Source organism: Triticum aestivum, chromosome 7A (genome assembly GCF_018294505.1).
Source record: "Triticum aestivum cultivar Chinese Spring chromosome 7A, IWGSC CS RefSeq v2.1, whole genome shotgun sequence".
Taxonomy (NCBI): domain Eukaryota; kingdom Viridiplantae; phylum Streptophyta; class Magnoliopsida; order Poales; family Poaceae; genus Triticum; species Triticum aestivum.
Genome location: NC_057812.1, coordinates 709,394,321 through 709,413,228, shown reverse-complemented (window position 1 = coordinate 709,413,228; position 18,908 = coordinate 709,394,321). Strand labels below are relative to the sequence as shown.

The following is an 18,908-nucleotide window of genomic DNA, read 5'->3' as shown; positions in this document are numbered from 1 at the left end:
TCAATGATAAGTTTAACATTTTGTAATACATGGTCAACATATTTTGTGTACACAATTAACATTTTTACAAATACAGGTTTAACTTTTTTTAATACATGGTGAATAATTTTTTCTATATACATTTAACATTCTTCTAATACAAGTTTAACATATTTCAAACAGTTGTTCGACACTTCTTTCAAATGCTTGGATTAACATCTTTTAAATACATGGTCTATATTTTTTTCTATACTCATGCAAGCCGAGACAATGGAAGGACGGTATTCCAGAAAACAATGGAAGGAAGACTAAAAGGCTTCGGTGGCAATGAACCAAGAGGAGGCGATCATCGTCGATGCTGAAGAACAAGGTCGTGTGGTCGAGAGGCACCACAAGCCATGCATGATGGCCAATCCAGCTTTTAGAGATACTCTTTTCGGCTCAAGATTTTCCTTTTTCTTTTTGTTTGACCCAGAAAACATTAAAAAAAAGCCCTACTTTATAGTTCTATTGCAAAAAAGGTAAATAATTACAAGATCAAAATAAAGGAAAAACAAATAAAAGAAAAGAGAAAATGCTAACAGGGTTGAAGAGGCTGCAACTCAGATATTTAGCTTAATATTACCTATAAATTTATTAATGGTTGATTCCTGGAATCGATCCCCTCTGTCCGGTCAATTTTTATCAACAGAGTATACACTAAGATAAGCATAAGCAGGATTACACACACCATCGATGTTTGTGTTTGGGTACATTAGCATGTTTGATATACACACATATATCCAAATGAAATACCAACAAAGAGTGCACGTAAATGCGTGAGTTTGTTCTTATGACTGAAACCTGTGACGGAACTCTTACCACCAGCTTTACAGAGTCACCCTAGCAGCATTTTCGGTCCCTAGGTCGAAAAAAAGAGAAGAAACCGAAGGCAACTGTCAAGAGGGTGAACAGTTCAGAAATCTAATCTGGTTCATACAAATATCTGCAGAGTGAGCATCTACTGCCGCACAATCTACATCCTATAAAAACACACAGTGCATCATCAAAATAAAACAGCATTGAAACCATAGGCTTAACTGGTACCAACTAGGTTGAGTACATTAACTTCGATAACTGAATGCCACAGGACCATTCAGGAATTAACTAAGGGTGCACCACTTACAGTCATACATAAAGCTTCAGTAAACTGACATAACAACACCTAAGATAATCGGTTGAAGCAACAAAGCGAAATCCTAAGGCCAGGTAACAGAGTTGGTCATCGTTGCAAAGGATGATCTTCTCGATGCGCACCATGGATCCAAACGTGACCATGGAAATCATCCCGAGTAGCAATTTTGCCAGCCGAGCATTAATCCTGCAGGCGGGTCCAATTGAAATAAGCTCTGGTTAGCATCATAATGTGTTGCAAACATAGAGTCGTTTTATGAGTAAATTTGTTGTCGTTGACCGATAAAAGCGCAATACATAGTACAGGCAGAGAAAAAAATAAATACCAAAGTACTCCTCGAACACAATTTAACCTAGAAATTATCTTTATGGAAAGTGAATTTTAGATGGGACAACTAACTTTATGTAACCTAAAAACTATCTTTTTGCCGCTGAATACAGAAGCAAAATACAAGGACATCGATACAGAAGATCACAAATAGAGAGCAACTAAGGGTAAGGAAATCCTGCATAAAAGCATACAAACCGTTGAACACCCACGCCACCATTAAGCTTCTATTTGATAATGGTATGAGGATTTGCCCACACAAATTCACTGGTAAGCATATTTAGTTAATACTCAGGGTACATATGTATTAGATAATTAGTCTATCCATGCCACATTTTAACCACATTATAGATTTTGCATGACATGAAAAACTAATGGCTTGACTTTATGTTTCGATGCATCTACATTCTAGAAGCATGCTAATCAGGCATGCAGAACATACTCACCGGAGCTAAGATAAACATAGAGTTCCACAGAAGAACAAGCCTTGGTGATGTTGTATAATTTTGTGCATCCATCACATGATGAGGCCTCGTGTGAGAGCTTCACGGTCAGTTTTTTGAGCATGGGCGCACATTTGAACATCAATTTCAAGAAATCAACTTCATGATCATCTCCTCCGAAGCCATTGATCTCCACTTCGTCGAGAGCAGTCAAGGATATGGTGTTTGATCTCCAGCCCTCGGGTTCACAAGGACAATCAAATGGGCATTCTTCATTCACCTAAAGGCAAAAAATTATATGTGAACTATTTACTAGAGAATATAATATAGGGGAGAGAAACAGAGTGGAAAATTACCAATGTTCTCCAGGGAGATCTTGAGCCTCCGCGTAGCACGACGAATTCGATTCATCCCTAGGAGATGGAAGACGAGTGCTCCAAAACCATGTCCGTTTGTTGCGAGACGTAGCTCCAAAACAGAAAACTTGACAATCATATGCTTCTCTATCTCCTCTGTAAAGGCGTCCATTTTACCGTGAAAAAAAGACAGTCTCTGAAAAAATAATTTGGCAGTATCAATGTGCAGACAATTCATAATCGGAGAATGCAGAAAATTGAGCAGGAGAAGGGACGAACGGCGCAAGCGTCAATGTGCAGCGAACGGAGCTGTCCTTGTCCCTCTGCCGTCATTAGTGTCACCTGCTGGAGTCGCCAAAGATCAAACATAACATGCACCCTGAAGTAGCAGTGCCACCAAAGCATCTCCAGCATCGGTGTCAAGACGGAAATGTCATCCGGAGCGGAAAAGGATATGATTAATTGCTTAAGCGCGGGGGTTTCGATGTCGATAGTTTCTATCTGCTCGGCATGGCCCTCCAGGAGAAGCTCCTGCAGCGACGCCGATTTGACCGTCAGGTCGCCCTTATTGAAAGAAACCCAGGCGAGGCAGAGCTTGCGCAGGCGTGGGCAGCAGGAGAGCAAGCGGTCAATGGCAACGGTGCCGTACGAGAGGGACAGCGTCTCGAGTGCGGCAAACTCGGCGCCGGCTGGCACGCGGAGGAAGACGTAGCGAAGGTTCAGAACGATGGAGGTGGCGCGTTGGAAGCTAGGCAGGTTGACGACGAGGGAGCCGTGGATTAACCCCGAATCGGAGGGGATCTCAAAGACGAACTTCTCCGGCTCGAGCAGCGCCGCTGCGCAGAGCAGCGACTTGACGCTGGCCTCGTCGGCGCGCTGGTCCTCAGGGCCGCGCTGGGGGATGCGGACGTCGAGGAGGCGAACAGCGGGCGGGGGACGAGGGAGGCGGCCGAGCGCCGCTTCGAGCGAGCGGTACGGGACGTCGCGGAAGACGATCTGGCGGTGGCGGCCTGGCGGGCCCAGAGGCTGCGCCACCGGCGGGAGAGGACGCCTGTGCGCGCGACGGCGGCGGCGCAGTGGAGGCGGTCGAGGACGAGGATGAGCAGGTCGTCGGGGAGCGAGCTGATTAGATCCCGTCCGCCTCCAAGGGCTTGCAGCCGGGCAGAACGCCGGCGCGGGCCCCATCGCCGGTGCATCTCTCTCGTAGCTCTGGAGAACCCCACCTTTCCCCTCCCACCAAATGGATGGAGTAACCGCGGGTAGGCAGTACGATTCCCCTCCTAGTCCTTTTATTTGCTCAGCTAATCTTGACCGGGGAAGGGGTTAAGTGGGGAAGTTGTCGACCGGAGGGCGAGGGGACGCATGCATGCATTGCTGCCATTACTGCGAGCTCTCGGAAATGACAACAAGACGACCCACTTTTCAGTGTTGACTACGCTATTTTCTCTGGTTTTGTCTGGTTTTCTTTAGTTTCAGTTTGGCTACACGTCAGTCGCCTACATTTCAAATTCAGGTGAGTCATTTTTTTTAAGTAGCCAGTGGCCGTGCAGAGCACCAAGGCCGTAGACAGCGGCGCCAGGGCGAGCGAAGCGAGAGTAAGGCCTCAGACAGAACGAGCCACAACCGACGGCGAGCAGGTGAAGGTGAGTCCGAAGGTTGACACGTGCGGTGTTGCCTTGCCACAAACGCCGCTCCGGTTGCCCAGTGTGGCGAATGGGTGGTCCCTGTCCGGCACGATGAGCAGCTGGTTGTGCTCTTATGTCTTCTGTCGAGCCAATAAGGGCACCCCGTTCTATTACCCATTGGGTCCCAGCACGTAACTGATGTTTCTTGTGGAAAACCACCACTTTACAAAATGTGACATTTTGCAAAAAACACTGAACCAGTTTGTGAGCTCTTTTTGACGTGGCTGATCATTCGCGGGCCGACAACGGTTATGGTGCGGCGCTAACGGACGTTAATGGCCGTACCGACCTAGCCGGTCACCCCGTTCCCCTAAAGAAAATAATATCTCCTCGCTCACTCTCTCCTCTCGCTCCCCTCTGCGCCCTCACTGTCGCTCCCCTCTGTGTCGCAGCCGCCGGCGCTCAACCTCGCGCATGGCCGCTGCAATGGCCTCTTGGAGAGATCTAGAAGATAGCAGCGAGGACGAGGAGCAGACCTACACCGGCATGGACGTGGATGTGTGCGTATGTATACACTGGTTTGGGTTAGGGTTAGGGTTTGACAATTATAACTTGCAGATTGTGACATTTTAGATCCTCCCTTCTTTGCAACTATTGATGCTTATTTCTATGGGATAGTGACTGATCCACAGATTAAATGCAAGCTTCACCATTTTAGGGCAAGAAATGTGTTGCATTCGATGGCATAAACACAGGTAGAAGGTTCTATGGCTGTGCTAAGCAGGTAATAATTGATGAGCTTATTGTTTACTGGATGTGCTCTATACTTGAATGTGCTTGTGTTAACTGAATCACCTCTGTTAACTGAATTGCTACTATTTATTGATAAGCTTATTTTTAGCTGAATGAGGTCTGTAGTTGAATATGCTAGTGTTAACTGAATTTGATAGTGTTAGTTGAATTGGTATAGTTAATTGATGAGATTATTGTTAACTGGATGTGGTTTGCAGTTGAATGTACCAGTGTTAACTGAATTAGTACTGTTAATTGAACTTGCTATTGTTAACTGAATTTGATAGTGTTAGCAGTAATTTTGATAGCGTTAACTGCATTTGATACTGCTAGCAGTGATTTGATAGTGTTAACTGAATTTTATGCCGTTAGTAGTAATTTGATATTGTTAACTGAATTTGATACTGTCAACTAAACTGAATTTGGTAGTTTTAACTGAATTATAATTATTGTTGTCAACTGAATTTGCAGGGAGGTATTGATTGTGGAGTGATTGAGTGGGTTGATGGTCCATGGCCTGTCATATTTCAGAGGTGCCTGTCAAAACTGCGGGAGATGTTTCATGATCAGAACTGTGGCAGGGCGATGGATAGACATGCTTATCAAGAAAAATAGCCAAACTAGAGAAGCAGAATGACTTCCTATGCAAGCAATATAGTGATGTGGTTGAGGAAGTTGGCAAGTTTTCTGATTGGCAAGATGGAAAGGTGGAGCATATGGAACATGCACATGAGAATGCAAGAAAGCATGATGAAGATGTCAAGAAAAAGCTTGCAGAGTTCGAGGAGCAGTGCAAGATGGAGCTGGAGATGGAAAAGATGAGGCTGGCCAAGGGGCAGAAGTGCATCCTAACTTCTCAGACAGATATCATCAGGAACACTTGGAAGGCCATGAACAAGGTAAAAAAAAGATGGGATGTTCTTCAAGAGGAGAAGAAGAACTTTGAGAGTGTGATTGCTGAATTGCTTAAAGGTGGGCATGGTAGGAAGGAGAAGCTTCAGAAGATCAAGTCCATCCTGGAGGAGTGAGGTGGCTGCTTGACGACTACGTATATATATTAGGCCAATATATATATATATATATAAGGCCATGAAACACCAAGAAGCTAATGATGTTGGTGGTATATTTTGTAGATCTACTAATCCTAGTTTCTAATGCCTAATGGAAACAATGTGGTCAGCTGTTAGGCTAGCTAGCAAGCATCATATGGATCCTTGTTGTGATCCTTGATATTACCTACTAAGCTATCTCTATTATGAACCAGTTGTATGAATTGTACTTCTTATGCCCACTTATGCAAGAGTATGCAACCTGTTATACTCCAAGTGCATGTTACCGGTCTATGTTGTGTTGTTTGTTTCAATTTGTATACCACAAGCGATGTGCAGTGATGTGCTAGTTCTATGTGCATGCTATTGATTCTTGTTGTCATCCATCTTGGCAACTGATTATTGTGGTCATCCATCCATCTTGGCAACATCATGAAAGATAAGTGGACTCCATAAATAGTACACGCAAACAATCTACATAGGTAGCATAGTGCATAAAACAATAGATAGGACCCAAAATAAACCTCATACATAATTCATACTATTGCAATACCAACAATTTAGATAGGCATCATGGTGCTTACAACAATTCTCACAAATAGATAGGTATCATAGTGCTTACAACAACATAAATAAAAGTAGATAGATAGCATAGTACATACAACAACAATACATTAGACTAAATCCCGACCACTAATCTCAATGACAGAATCTTCATCACAAATCCCCTTGATCTTCTTCAGCTTTCCCTTATGATTTCTCCAACTTTATTAAGCTAAAAAATGGCTATCTCCGACTTATTTTTCTACATCTTCAGCCTATCCCTCTCCTGCTTCACCTCAATCTTTTCCTTCATAAGTTGTTTCTTATCCTTCTTGTGGTTTTGGAGTTCAGTCTCCACCACATACATCTCCTTATTCAGACCTCGGGTTCTTGATTAGTTCAGTCCTTGGGCTTTCTGAATGACCTTCATATCCTCTATGATATACTACTTCTAGTCTAGGTGCTTCTCCAAGACTTCATTGTCCTCTGCCGTTATTTTCTTGTAATTTTCTTGATAGGTCATTTGCACTTGTTTTTCTTGATCATTTTGTTAACATCGGCAACAAGGTTCTTGTACTGAAGGGTAGCAGTCTTAACCTCCTCTTCAAGCTTAATAACTACCTGTGTATGATCTTGCCAAAGCTTCCTGATGACCCACAAGTGTAGGGGATCTATCGTAGCCTTTTCGATAAGTAAGAGTGTCAAACCCAACGAGGAGCAGAAGGAAATGATAAGAGGTTTTCATCAAGGTATTTCCTGCAAGCACTGAAATTATCGGTCACAAATAGTTTTGTGATAAGGTAATTTGTAACAAGTAATAAAAGTAAATAAAGTGCAGCAAGATGGCCCAATCCTTTTTGTAGCAAAGGACAAGCCTAGAAAAACTCTTATATAAAGGAAAGCGCTCCCGAGGACACATGGGAATTATCGTCAAGCTAATTTTCATCACGTTCATATGATGCGCGTTCGGTACTTTGATAATTTGATATGTGGGTGGACCGGTGCTTGGGTACTGTCCTTCCTTGGACAAGCATCCCACTTATGATTAACCCCCATTGCAAGCATCCACAACTACAACAGAAGTATTAAGGTAAACCTAACCATAGCATGAAACATATGGATCCAAATCAGCCCCTTACGAAGCAACGCATAAATTATGGTAATGCCCTGGTATTTTTAATAAAGCCCTGAAGTTACAGAAATAGTAAATAAATAAGAAAAACAGAAAAAAAGGAGAGAGAGAGAGAGAGAAACTTACCAGGCGCAGCCCACCTGGCTCGGCCCAGTCAACTGGCTCTTGCCAGTCGTCCTCCTCCTCTCGCCAGGAGGACGAGGAGCGCGTGGCCGGCGCCTGCGGCCACACACCGGCCACCTCCTGCTTCCGCCGACGCTCTGGAGGCGTCTATGAGTGCCACGCCGACCCCCACGTCTCCCCCTCTTTCTTCCCACTCTCCCCGTGGCCTCTCCCCCTCTCTGGCTCTCTCCCCATCTTCCTGCCGACGCAGCCGCCGTCGTCTTGCCGCCGTAGCCGCAGCCACCGTCATCCCCGTGTCACCCCACCGTGCCCACGAGCTCCGAAACATCTCCCTCGACCTCCTCGATGAGCCACGAGGCCTCGGACGCGCTGCAACGCCGCCACCGCTGCCGTTCCCCTCGTCGGTCACCGAAGATCATCTTCGATGTTTTGCCGCCTCCCAAGCTTCCCCGAGCCCGCTTCGACGCCCACTGCACCCACCGTGAGCTTGTCTCTCTTCTCCCCCTAGCCACGTCGCTCAAGCTACCTCTAACCCCGTTGGCCATCACAGCCGAGAGCTCGGCTCCGCCGGCCATGTCGCCACCGTCGCCACAGGCGCGTAAGCTCAATTCCGAGCATGTCACCACACTCACCATGTTCCCAGGAGCCTAACGCACCACTCCCCGTGCCTCGCCGTGCCCCGTAGCTTCGGGTTCATCCTCGCCTGAACTCCGGCGACCGCCAAGGTCGTCGCCGGCGTCCTTCCCGGCCTCCCCGAGCTCCACTTTCTCCACCAAACGACGTGGCGCGCTCCCCGCGTCACGTAGCTGCTCTCCGCCATCGATTTGGTCGCCGGAGACGCAAACCCGAGCCCCTCCGCTGCGTCTGTCGTCGCCGGCGTCAAGCCGCCGGCGAGTTGACCCTGTTTGACCCCCGTGTGGGCCCAGGTAGACCCCCCTGAGTCTATGACAGGTGGGTCCGGTCTGCTAATCAGTTTAAGATTAGTTTTAACTAATTTTAATTAGTTTAGTCACTGACATGTGGGCCCAGGCCCCACAGACAGTCAATTACCACTAACATAAGTCTGTTAATTAGTTGTGACACTGACAGACAGGGCCCGCCAGTCAGGTTTGACCTGGCCAACCCAGTTGACCCGCTGACGTCACACCTATGTCATGCTGACGCATTAGTTCAATTACTGGATATATTCTTTAATAGGAAATTCCAGAAAATAGCCAAAACTTCTAAAAATCATAGAATATCAACCATAGCTCCAAATGCAAAGATTTATATATGAAAAATGATCAAAAAAATTCAATCTATCCATCTATAATGGTTTCATGCATGACAAAACAAGTTAACCTTGTTGTTTAAGCAGAATAAGGTAATGCACTAATAAGGCCATGTTTAATGAGCTAACATTTGAATCTTTGATTCAAATGAGTTCATCCCCTTCTGTTTTAGCTTGCATTAGGCCAAGACACTTTCATCTTGGCATGTCAAAGCATGCATCATATTGTTGCATATTGCCATGTGTTGATTATGTTCGGTGTGTCTTTCGTGGTAGGTTCTGCCTCTGAGGATAACCCCGAGTATCCGTCTGAAGGGCAGTACCCTACTACCTCTACAACAGGCAAGCAACCCATTGATCATTCCGATACAAACCCATGTTCTCGCTTCTGCTCTTGTTTACTGCATTAAGACAACGCGATTCAAACTGCTGTGTGCTACGGTAGTTGAACCCTTATCCTCTGCATGACCTGTCAATGCCACAGTAACTAGATGAAACCCACTAGCATGTGTAGGAGTTGATTGAGCCATGTATGTGATTCCTACCTTTCTATGCCTGCTATGTTTAGAGTTGTGTCAGGTCTGGTTCATCTGGGTGATGGGCTAGAGTGAAATGTTTATGTCGGTAATGTGAGGGATGTGTTGAACATGTTTTGGTAAAGGTATCGATGAGAGGCCATGTAGGAGTACATGGTGGGTTGTTTCATTGAGACCGTCCATAAGAACTGAGATCTGTATGTGTGATTTAAGATGCAGTTACTACCGTACATTGGGCCCGAAACCAATGGACCCTCTCGGCTTCCTAATCACCCTAGTACTCTGTCCAGGAGTTGCAAATAGTTTCTGGTGTTTGTAGGTTATGTGTTGGCGGCCGTGCGTAGCGCTGACCCTAGGGGTGTGCTATGTTGCGGTAGATACACCGTGGCCGGGTATGCCGGGCGCCCGTTTGGCGTCTCGGGACCCTGTTCACATCATTCGGGGCCGTATGTGGAAACCTCGGCCGGACTCCCTACGGATGGAACCTGGATAGGCGATAAACCTGGACTAGAGACTTAAGTGTTTAGGTAGGCCGTGGCTGACACCCTCACTGGGCTTCCGCTTGAAGGTTGCCGAGTACATGTCGTGTAAACGGCGGTAAGTGGTGAAAGCGTGTATGAAGAAGTATACCCCTGCAGGGTTAACATCGTCTATTCGAATAGCCACGTCCGCGGTAAAGGACTACTTGGTTGCCTATACAGTTCATAGACAAGTTAATGGATACTACTAAAAGACTCAAGATAAGTGTGAGTACCGAGGATGGCCCTCTCGTAGGATGACGAGAGAGGATCCCCGGTGGAGTATTGTGTTGGTGAGTAGTGGACTCATGTGCGAAAACTATTTTACTAGTGGAGTTCCGTAGGATAGCTTAGCCAAGAGTCAAAGCTGGCTTGCTGCAATAACCCCACCACCTTCTTGAGAATGAGCATGTATAGTAGGTTCTGTTGTAAGACTTGCTGAGTACCTTTGTACTCATGTTTGCTTAATTACTGTTTTCAGACGACAACACCGCCCCCTCCGATGGGTTCTAAGTAGACCTTGACGTCGATGAGTGACTAGCCACCCAGGTGGTGATCCTGGCCATGGAGGGCCCTATGTAGATAGACAGGCTTCGAGAAGCCTTCTTTCTTTCTAGTGTCTGTACTCAGACTAGTTGCTTCCGCTTGTGCTTGTATGATTGTATGACTTGAGTGTCGGGTCATGTGACCCCTATCTGTATGAACATGTTATGTATGGCTCTCTGGAGCCTTTAAATAAAGTACTTGAGTTGTAGAGTTTTGTTGTGATGCCATGTTGTATGTACTCATATCGGGCATATTGTGTGTATGATTGAAATGCTTGGTATGAGTGGGATCCGACAATCTAGTTGTTTATCCTTGGCAGCCTTTCTTATGGGGAAATGTAGTCTAGTGTTCCTCGAGCCATAGTAGTCCGCTACAGCCCGGTTCACCGGAGTCCTGCTAGCCCAGCACTACTGCTCAGGACACTTGACTGGCCGGCATGTGTTTCACGTCGTTCCTATGTCTATCCCTTCGGGGAAATGTCACGCGGTGACATCCGGAGTCCTGCCTAGCCCGCTACAGCCCGGGTTCCCCGGAGTCCTGTTAGCCCAGTGCTACAACCCAGAATCACTCGCTGATGACCGACATGCTCGATGTGATTCATGTATGCCTGTCTCCATAGGTCTGTGCCGCTTTGGGTTCACGACTAGCCATGTCGGCCCGGGTTCTCTATCATATGGATGCTAGCTACACTAATATACGTGAGCCAAAAAGGAGCAAATGGTCCCGGGCCATGGTAAGGCGACACCCGTGGGATACCGTGCGTGAGGCCGCAAAGTGATATGAGGTGTTACCGGCTAGATCGATGTGACTTGGAATCGGGGTCCTAACAGCGTTGGCATCAGAGCCGGACTGCTTGTAGGTTCGTTGAGCCAAACTGGTCGATGTCAAGTCTAGAAATGCTTTAGTTATATGTAAGGGAATTGATTGTGGAAGGGAACGTAAGGCTCTTTTACTCCTTTACCTTTTGCCCTCTGATATGAGTCATTCTCTTCTCATTCAACGTGGGTTAAGGACTAGGCTCTCTTCTTCTATCAGGTTCACGTGTTACTATTCTGTAGTAGCTTATAGGATTGTTGTTACAAGCCTCAGTACAGTTTCTACTATTTTTAGTATGTTGCTAATTGAATCAGAACCTTGATATGATGTTGTTGAGTGGTATTGCAAACTGTTGTGGATGTCTCAAATCTTTTTCTGAGCATTTACAGCTGTTATGCTGTCCAATTTTCCCTAGAAATTCTAATGTCTTTGCATTGTGGTTGTGCTTTCAGATGGCCAACCGTGTTCAAAACCAAGTGGTTCGCCTGACCCGGTGCCTCGACGTGCCCGGTCATACTGCTATGTTAGTCCGGGTAATGATCGAGACGGGTTACCGTTGGTATCCCGAATACACCGTCGAAGAGAAATTCCGAGACTTTAATCAAAGCCAATATATCTCCACCGTCAGGATATTTCCTTCTTATCCTGGATCTACCGAGCCCCTTCACTGTTCCTATGGACTCGGGGTTACTGTTGAGATGGCTGTGCAGGATGCTGCCTATTCCATGATGACCATCATGCGAGTCCAGACTGGCCTGCTTCGGAACACCGACTTCCGTTACATGCCAGCTTCACTTCCGGGAGTGCAAGGGTATCTTCAGGCTATCTATGCTGACTCCACTCAGGAGGACTCATTAACTCGTACCACTGCCGAGATGCTCGAAGATAAGGACCGAGAGAATCGGGCCTTGAGGCTGGAGCTTTTCAATACCCGTGCTGATCATTGGGCCACATTGACTCGGTTTGCACCTGCGGTGCAAGGTGGATGTATGGATACAAGGGATCTGTATCCTGTGAGATCTGCTCTGCCAGACATGGTGGATTAGCGTGATGTGGGAGGCATCACCCCACCCCGTGGTCCCCGCAGGCCATCGTTTGTTGGTCCAAGACCTCATCCTAGCCCCTTTGGTCCATAAGCTCCTTAGGACCGTCTGTTCCCGGATGATCACGTTGAACTTCCAGGCTATGGAGGTGACTTCTATGAGGACTACTACGGAGCTGTCTGAGTTAGTAGTAGTATCACTAGTATTGTAATAGTTGTATCTCCACTGTCCTGCATGACTTGTGGAATATGACTTTGTGTGTAATCAATTCCGGAGGTGTAGACAAATAATGTATAGGAGCTTGGAATGTCTCTAATGAGATGTAACGTCTTTCATCATAGTTGTACTGTAGCCTGGGCTTGTACTAAACTATGTATGATGTGTATGACCGTTGGTATATATATGGCAGTTTTATATTACCATGACATACGGATGAACATCTCTGCATTCCGTGTTATCCATTACATTCTGCACTTCCTTGCTAAGTTTGAGCCATCCTTATCTAAACCGTTGTCTTGTTTTCTCCTAGGATGGTCAACACCCGCAGCAACCCTGCTGCCCCGGAGCAGGGGGAAGCCAGTGCAGCTAGGGGTGAAAATCTGCCTCACCCGCCCTCTCTGGCCGAAGTGATGCTGGAGGCGGAAAGAAACAAGCGTGAGACTAACCGCCTGCTAGAGCGGATTGAGCAGAACACTGCATGCCATCCGCAAAATGACTTGGTGTCAATCAATGACTTTATCAAGCTGTACCCACCAAAGTTTAACCATTCCGTCGAGCCCCTCGACGCGGATGACTTCCTTCGCAGCATCACCCACAAGCTACGTTCTGCCAACGTAGCTGAAGCTGATAAGGTTACTTACGCTGCCTACCATCTCGAAGGCCCTGCTAGCCTCTGGTGGGAAAACTTCGAAGCTATGCGCCCGGTCGGCCAAATTACTACTTGGGCTGAATTCAGTGAGGCTTTCCGTTAGCATCACATTCCGGAAGGTCTCATGGATCGCAAGAGGGAGGAGTTCTGCAATTTCACCCAAGGAAGACTGACTGTGGATGCATATAGACGTGAGTTTGGGAATCTGGCACGTTATGCTCCCGAAGAAGTATCTACCGACGCTAAGAACCAGGCAAGGTTCCGCAAGGGACTCAGCCCTGAGCTTCGCCGTGATCTTCGTCTGCACGAGTGCACCTCCTTTCAGAAGTTGGTCAATAAAGCCATCAGCGCTGAGACAGGCTAGACTAATTATGACGCTTCACGCAAGCACTCACGTGATTTTGGCTCTTCATCCGGCTCTGGAGCTCAGAAGCGCCGGGTGTGGATCCCAAGCACGGCACTGCCACCCAGGTTCATCCCGAGGCCATCCTTTGAGGCGCCTCGTCCCAACCAGCAGTTTGCACTGCCCAAGCCCTATGGTGGCCCCGCTGCTAAGCTGCTCCCCGTTCCAGTGTGGTGACGTGTTTCAAGTGTGGAGAGCCGGGTCACTATAGCCGAGAGTGTCCCCAGAACAACAACCCCAATCAAACTGGAAAGTCCGTTGGCCGTGGTAAGCCAGCGGGAAAGACATTCTATGCCAAGCCGGTCACTACTACATGTGGCCATGTCAACTATGTTTCAGCCGAGGAGGCTCATGAGGATCCTAACGTCGTCCTTGGTACGCTCCTTGTTAATTGCCATCCGGCATCTGTTCTTTTCGATACTGGAGCATCTCATTCATTCATATCCGAGAACTATGCTCGATTGCATAACACGACATTCTGTGACATGCCCTCTACCATGGAAATTCAAACCCCTGGCTCTAGATGGCAAACTTCTAGAGTAAGCCATGGGAACGAAATTCTTGTTGATAGACTTGTCTTCCTTGCATCCTTAATAGCTCTCAAGTCCTTGGACATAAACATCATTTTGGGTATGGACTGGATGTCAGCTCGTTATGCTAAGATTGATTGTGCCACTAGAACCGTTCAACTTACTCACCCATCGGGCAAGACAGTCAATGTCTTAACTCGAGTGGCCAAGCGCCAGCTTTACTACCTAAATGCCAACCCCCTTCCAGACCTTGAGGATGTTCTGGTAGTCCGAGACTTTCCGGATGTCTTTCCAGAAGAACTGCCAGGTGTTCCACCTGACAGGGATGTCGAGTTTGTGATAGACCTTGTTCCAGGAACCGTTCCAATTTCTAGAAGACCCTACAAGATGGCACCCTTAGAACTAGCCGAGCTTAAGAACCAACTCGATGAGTCCTTGAAAAAGGGTTTCATCCGTCCTAGTTCCTCTCCTTGGGCTTGCCCCGTCCTCTTCGTCAAGAAGAAGGATGGAACGGATCGAATAGTTGTAGATTACCTACCTGTCAACCTGGTCACTATCAAGAACAAGTATCCGCTTCCTAGGATCAATGATCTGTATGATCAGCTCGCTGGGTCCTCAGTCTTTTTCAAGATGGATTTGAGGTTGGGCTACCACCAAATCAAAATCAGAAACGGGGACATTCCCAAAACGGCCTTTGTTACTCGTTATGGCCAATATGAGTACACCGTTATGTCCTTCGGTTTAACCAATGCCCCCGCTACCTTCTCTCGGTTAATGAACTCGGTCTTCATGGAGTATTTGGATAAATTTGTCGTAGTATACCTCGATGACATACTCATCTACTCCAAGAATGAAGAGGAACATGCCGAACATCTAAGGCTGGTATTGATGAAACTTCGAGAGCATCGCCTTTATGCCAAATTCTCCAAGTGTGAATTTTGGTTGCCAGAAGTTACCTATCTAGGCCATGTAATCTCTGGTAAGGGTATTGCTATCAATCCCGAGCGAGTTCAAGCCGTCCTTGATTGGACTCCAAATGAGACGGTCAAGCAAGTTCGGAGCTTCCTTGGCTTAGCGAGCTATTGCCGCCGCTTCGTCGAGAATTTCTCCAAGGTTGCTAAACCTCTAACTGAACTCCTCAAGAAAGATAAAAAGTTCGAGTGGACCCCACAGTGCGAGTTCAGCTTTTAGGAACTGAAAAGACGCCTGACATCTGCTCCCGTACTGGTACCACCAGATTTCTCCAAGGACTTTATTATCTATTGCGACGCCTCGCGACAAGGACTAGGTTGCATACTCATGCAGGATCGTCAGGTAATTGCCTATGCTTCACAACAATTACACCCACATGAGGAGAACTATCCCACACATGATCTGGAGCTTGCAGCTGTAGTCCATGCACTCAAAACTTGGTGACATTACCTCCTTGGTAATTGTTGCGAGATCTTCACCGATCACCAAAGTTTGAAATATATCTTCACCCAACCAGATTTGAATCTCAGGCAAAGACGGTGGGTCGAGTTGATCTCGGATTACGACTTAGCAATAACTTACACCCCGGGCAAGGCCAATGTCATGGCTGATGCGCTAAGTCATAAATCCTATTGTAACAACCTGATGTTACAACAAAGTTAACCACTTCTCCATGAGGAATTTCGTAAGCTTAATCTTCACATTGTTCCTCGAGGATTCCTATCCACCCTGGTGGCGAAACCTACCCTTACGGATCAGATCATCAAGGCATAGAAGGTAGATCCGGGAATCTCCCGTATTAAGAGAAACATTAAGAAAGGAGTCGCAAATTGTTTCTCCGTTGATGATCAAGGTGTCGTATACTTTGGAAACCGCTTAGTGGTTCCCAAGGCACGAAACCTGAGGTGGCTAATCCTTAAGGAAGCTCATGAATCCCCTCTCACCATTCATCCCGACAGTACTAAAATGTATCAAGACCTATGCCAGAGGTTTTGGTGGACTAGGATGAAGAGAGAAATCGCTCAATACATTGCTAATTGCGACGTTTGTCGTCGTGTTAAAGTAGAGCATCAACGGCCTGCTGGCACCCTTCAACCTTTGGCTATTCCCGAGTGGAAATGGGATAAAATTAGTATGGATTTCATCACTGGGTTTCCCAGGACCAAGAGAGGGACTAATGCCATCTTTGTCGTGATCGACCGTCTTTCCAAGGTAGCCCATTTCCTACCTGTTAGTGAGAGTATCACAGCTGGCCAGCTAGCTGACTTGTACATCTCCCGAATAGTGTCTCTTCATGGTGTTCCATTGGAACTTAACTCAGACCGTGGGAGTCTCTTCACCTCTCGATTTTGGGAAAGTTTCCAAAATGCTATGGGAACTCGTCTCTCTTTTAGCACCGCCTTCCATCCTCAATCAAGTGGTCAAGTAGAACGAGTCAATCAAATTCTGGAAGATATGCTCCGAGCCTTTGTCATCTCATTCGGAATGGGCTGGGAGAAATGCCTTCCATTCACGGAGTTTGCTTACAACAATAGTTATCAAGCTAGCTTGGGCAAGGCTCCTTTCGAAGTTCTCTATGGACGAAAATGTCGAACGCCTCTTAACTGGTTAGAAACCAGGGAAAGACAACTCTTTGGCTTGGATATGATTCAGGAAGTAGAAGAGCAGGTTCACGTTATTCGTGAGAAATTGAAAACAGCCCAATCTCGTCAAAAGAGCCAATATGATCGTAGACATAAACTCATGACTTATGAAGTCGGCGAGAAGGCTTACCTTCGGGTTACTCCGTTAAAGGGAACCCATCGTTTCGGTATCAAAGGCAAATTGGCTCCTCGCTACATCGGACCCTTTCGCATTCTTTCCAAACGAGGAGAAGTTGCCTACCAATTGGAACTACCTTCGCATCTTTCCAGAGTTGACGATGTCTTCCATGTTTCTCAACTCAGGCATTGCTTCGCGGATCCTATCCGTGGAGTGGGCCACGAAACGCTTGATCTACAAGATAACCTCTCATATCGGGAATATCCCGTTCGTATCCTTGATCAAGCCGAGCGTACCACTCAACGTCATAATATCAAGTTTCTCAAGGTTCAATGGTCACACCATTCTGAGAAAGAAGCCAGTTGGGAAAGGGAGGATCGTCTTCGACTCGAGTACCCCACCTTCTTTCTGGAGGATCCTAAATCTCGGGACGAGATTCTTTTGAGTGGGGTGAGTTGTCACACCCTAGTTAGTTCAAGCATTAGAGTGTGCATCATGTTTAAATTCCTTTTAAATTTGAAATGGGGATGACAGAACCCCCAGCACCCTCCCCTAGAACAACTAGGGTTTACTAAAAACTTTACCAATGAACCTGAAATGCCCTTCTAAAAAAGCCCACCCTTTTTGTTTTGGGTTAAAACCTTTGACAAAAATGGTGCACATTTTTCTAGGACATCAAAGGTCATTGGATTAAACCTTATGGTATTTGCATTTGGGCATTTAAATGCTATAAAATATTTTAAATGCTCAAATAATCATAAACTAAAATGTTTGCTGTTGGATATATTCTAAGCAGTGGCCATGATTAATTTTATGATTTATGGTAATGCCCTGGTATTTTTAATAAAGCCCTGAAGTTACAGAAATAATAAATAAATAAGAAAAACAGAAAAAAGGAGAGAGAGAGAGAGAAACTTACCAGGCGCAGCCCACCTGGTCGACTGGCTCTTGCCAGTCGTCCTCCTCCTCTCGCCAGGAGGACGAGGAGCGCGTGGCCGGCGCCCGCGGCCACACACCGGCCACCTCCTGCTTCCGCTGACGCCCTGGAGGCGTCTACGAGTGCCACGCCGACCCCCACGTCTCCCCCTCTTTCTTCCCACTCTCCCCGTGGCCTCTCCCCCTCTCTGGCTCTCTCCCCATCTTCCTGCCGACGCAGCCGCCGTCGTCTTGCCGCCGTAGCCGCAACCACCGTCGTCCCCGTGTCACCCCACCGTGCCCACGAGCTCCGCAACATCTCCCTCGACCTCCTCGATGAGCCACGAGGCCTCGGACGCGCTGCAACACCGCCACTGCTGCCGTTCCCCTCGTCGGTTATCGGAGATCGTCTTCGACGTTTTGCCGCCTCCCAAGCTTCCCCGAGCCCGCTTCGACGCCCGCTGCACCCACCATGAGCTTCTCTCTCTTCTCCCCCTAGCCACGTCGCTCGAGCTGCCCTCTAACCCCGTTGGCCATCACGGCCGAGAGCTCGGCTCCGCCGGCCATGTCGCCGCTGTGGCCACAGGCGCGTAAGCTCGATTCCGAGCGCGTCACCACACTCACCATGTTCCCAGGAGCCTAACGCACCACTCCCCGTGCCTTGCCGTGCCCCGTAGCTTCGGGTTCATCCTCGCCCGAACTCCGGCGACCGCCAAGGTCGTCGCCGGCGTCGTTCCCGGCCTACTCGAGCTCCACTTTCTCCACCAAACGACGTGGCGCGCTCCCCGCGTCACGTAGCTGCTCTCCGCCATCGATTTGGTCGCCGGAGACGCAAACCCGAGCCCCTCCGCCGCGTCTGTCGTCGCCGGCGTCAAGCCGCCGGCGAGTTGACCCTGTTTGACCCCCGTGTGGGCCCAGGTAGACCCCCCTGAGTCTATGACAGGTGGGGCCGGTCTGCTAATCAGTTTAAGATTAGTTTTAACTAATTTTAATTAGTTTAGTCACTAACATGTGGGCCCAGGCCCCACTGACAGTCAATTAGCACTAACATAATTCTGTTAATTAGTTGTGACACTGACAGACAGGGCCCACCAGTCAGGTTTGGCCTGGCCGGCCCAGTTGACCCGCTGACGTCACACCTATGTCATGCTGACGCATTAATTCAATTACTGGATTTATTCTTTAAT

General features: G+C 47.4%; 1 protein-coding gene across 1 annotated transcript; it reads right to left on the bottom strand.

Moving 5' to 3' along the window:
* Positions 1-1,067: 1,067 nt before the first annotated feature.
* Positions 1,068-3,523, bottom strand: LOC123146886 (uncharacterized). Its single transcript, XM_044566154.1, has 4 exons — positions 2,559-3,523; positions 2,280-2,475; positions 1,927-2,203; positions 1,068-1,339 (listed from the first exon to the last, which is right to left on the bottom strand). Exons 1-3 carry the CDS (start codon positions 3,462-3,464, stop codon positions 2,196-2,198), a joined length of 1,110 nt encoding a protein of 369 aa, XP_044422089.1. The 5' UTR covers positions 3,465-3,523; the 3' UTR covers positions 1,068-1,339; positions 1,927-2,195.
* Between the last annotated feature and the right edge of the window lie 15,385 nt (positions 3,524-18,908).

What these genes read in the sequence shown, in the direction of transcription:
- LOC123146886 (XM_044566154.1), bottom strand. Translation starts at nt 3,464, where the DNA reads ATGGGGCCCGCGCCGGCGTTCTGCCCGGCTGCAAGCCCTTGGAGGCGG. An exon ending in TGCACATTGACGCTTGCGCC is followed by an intron (nt 2,476 to 2,558) that starts GTTCGTCCCTTC and finishes TTATTTTTTCAG; the next exon opens with AGACTGTCTTTTTTTCACGG.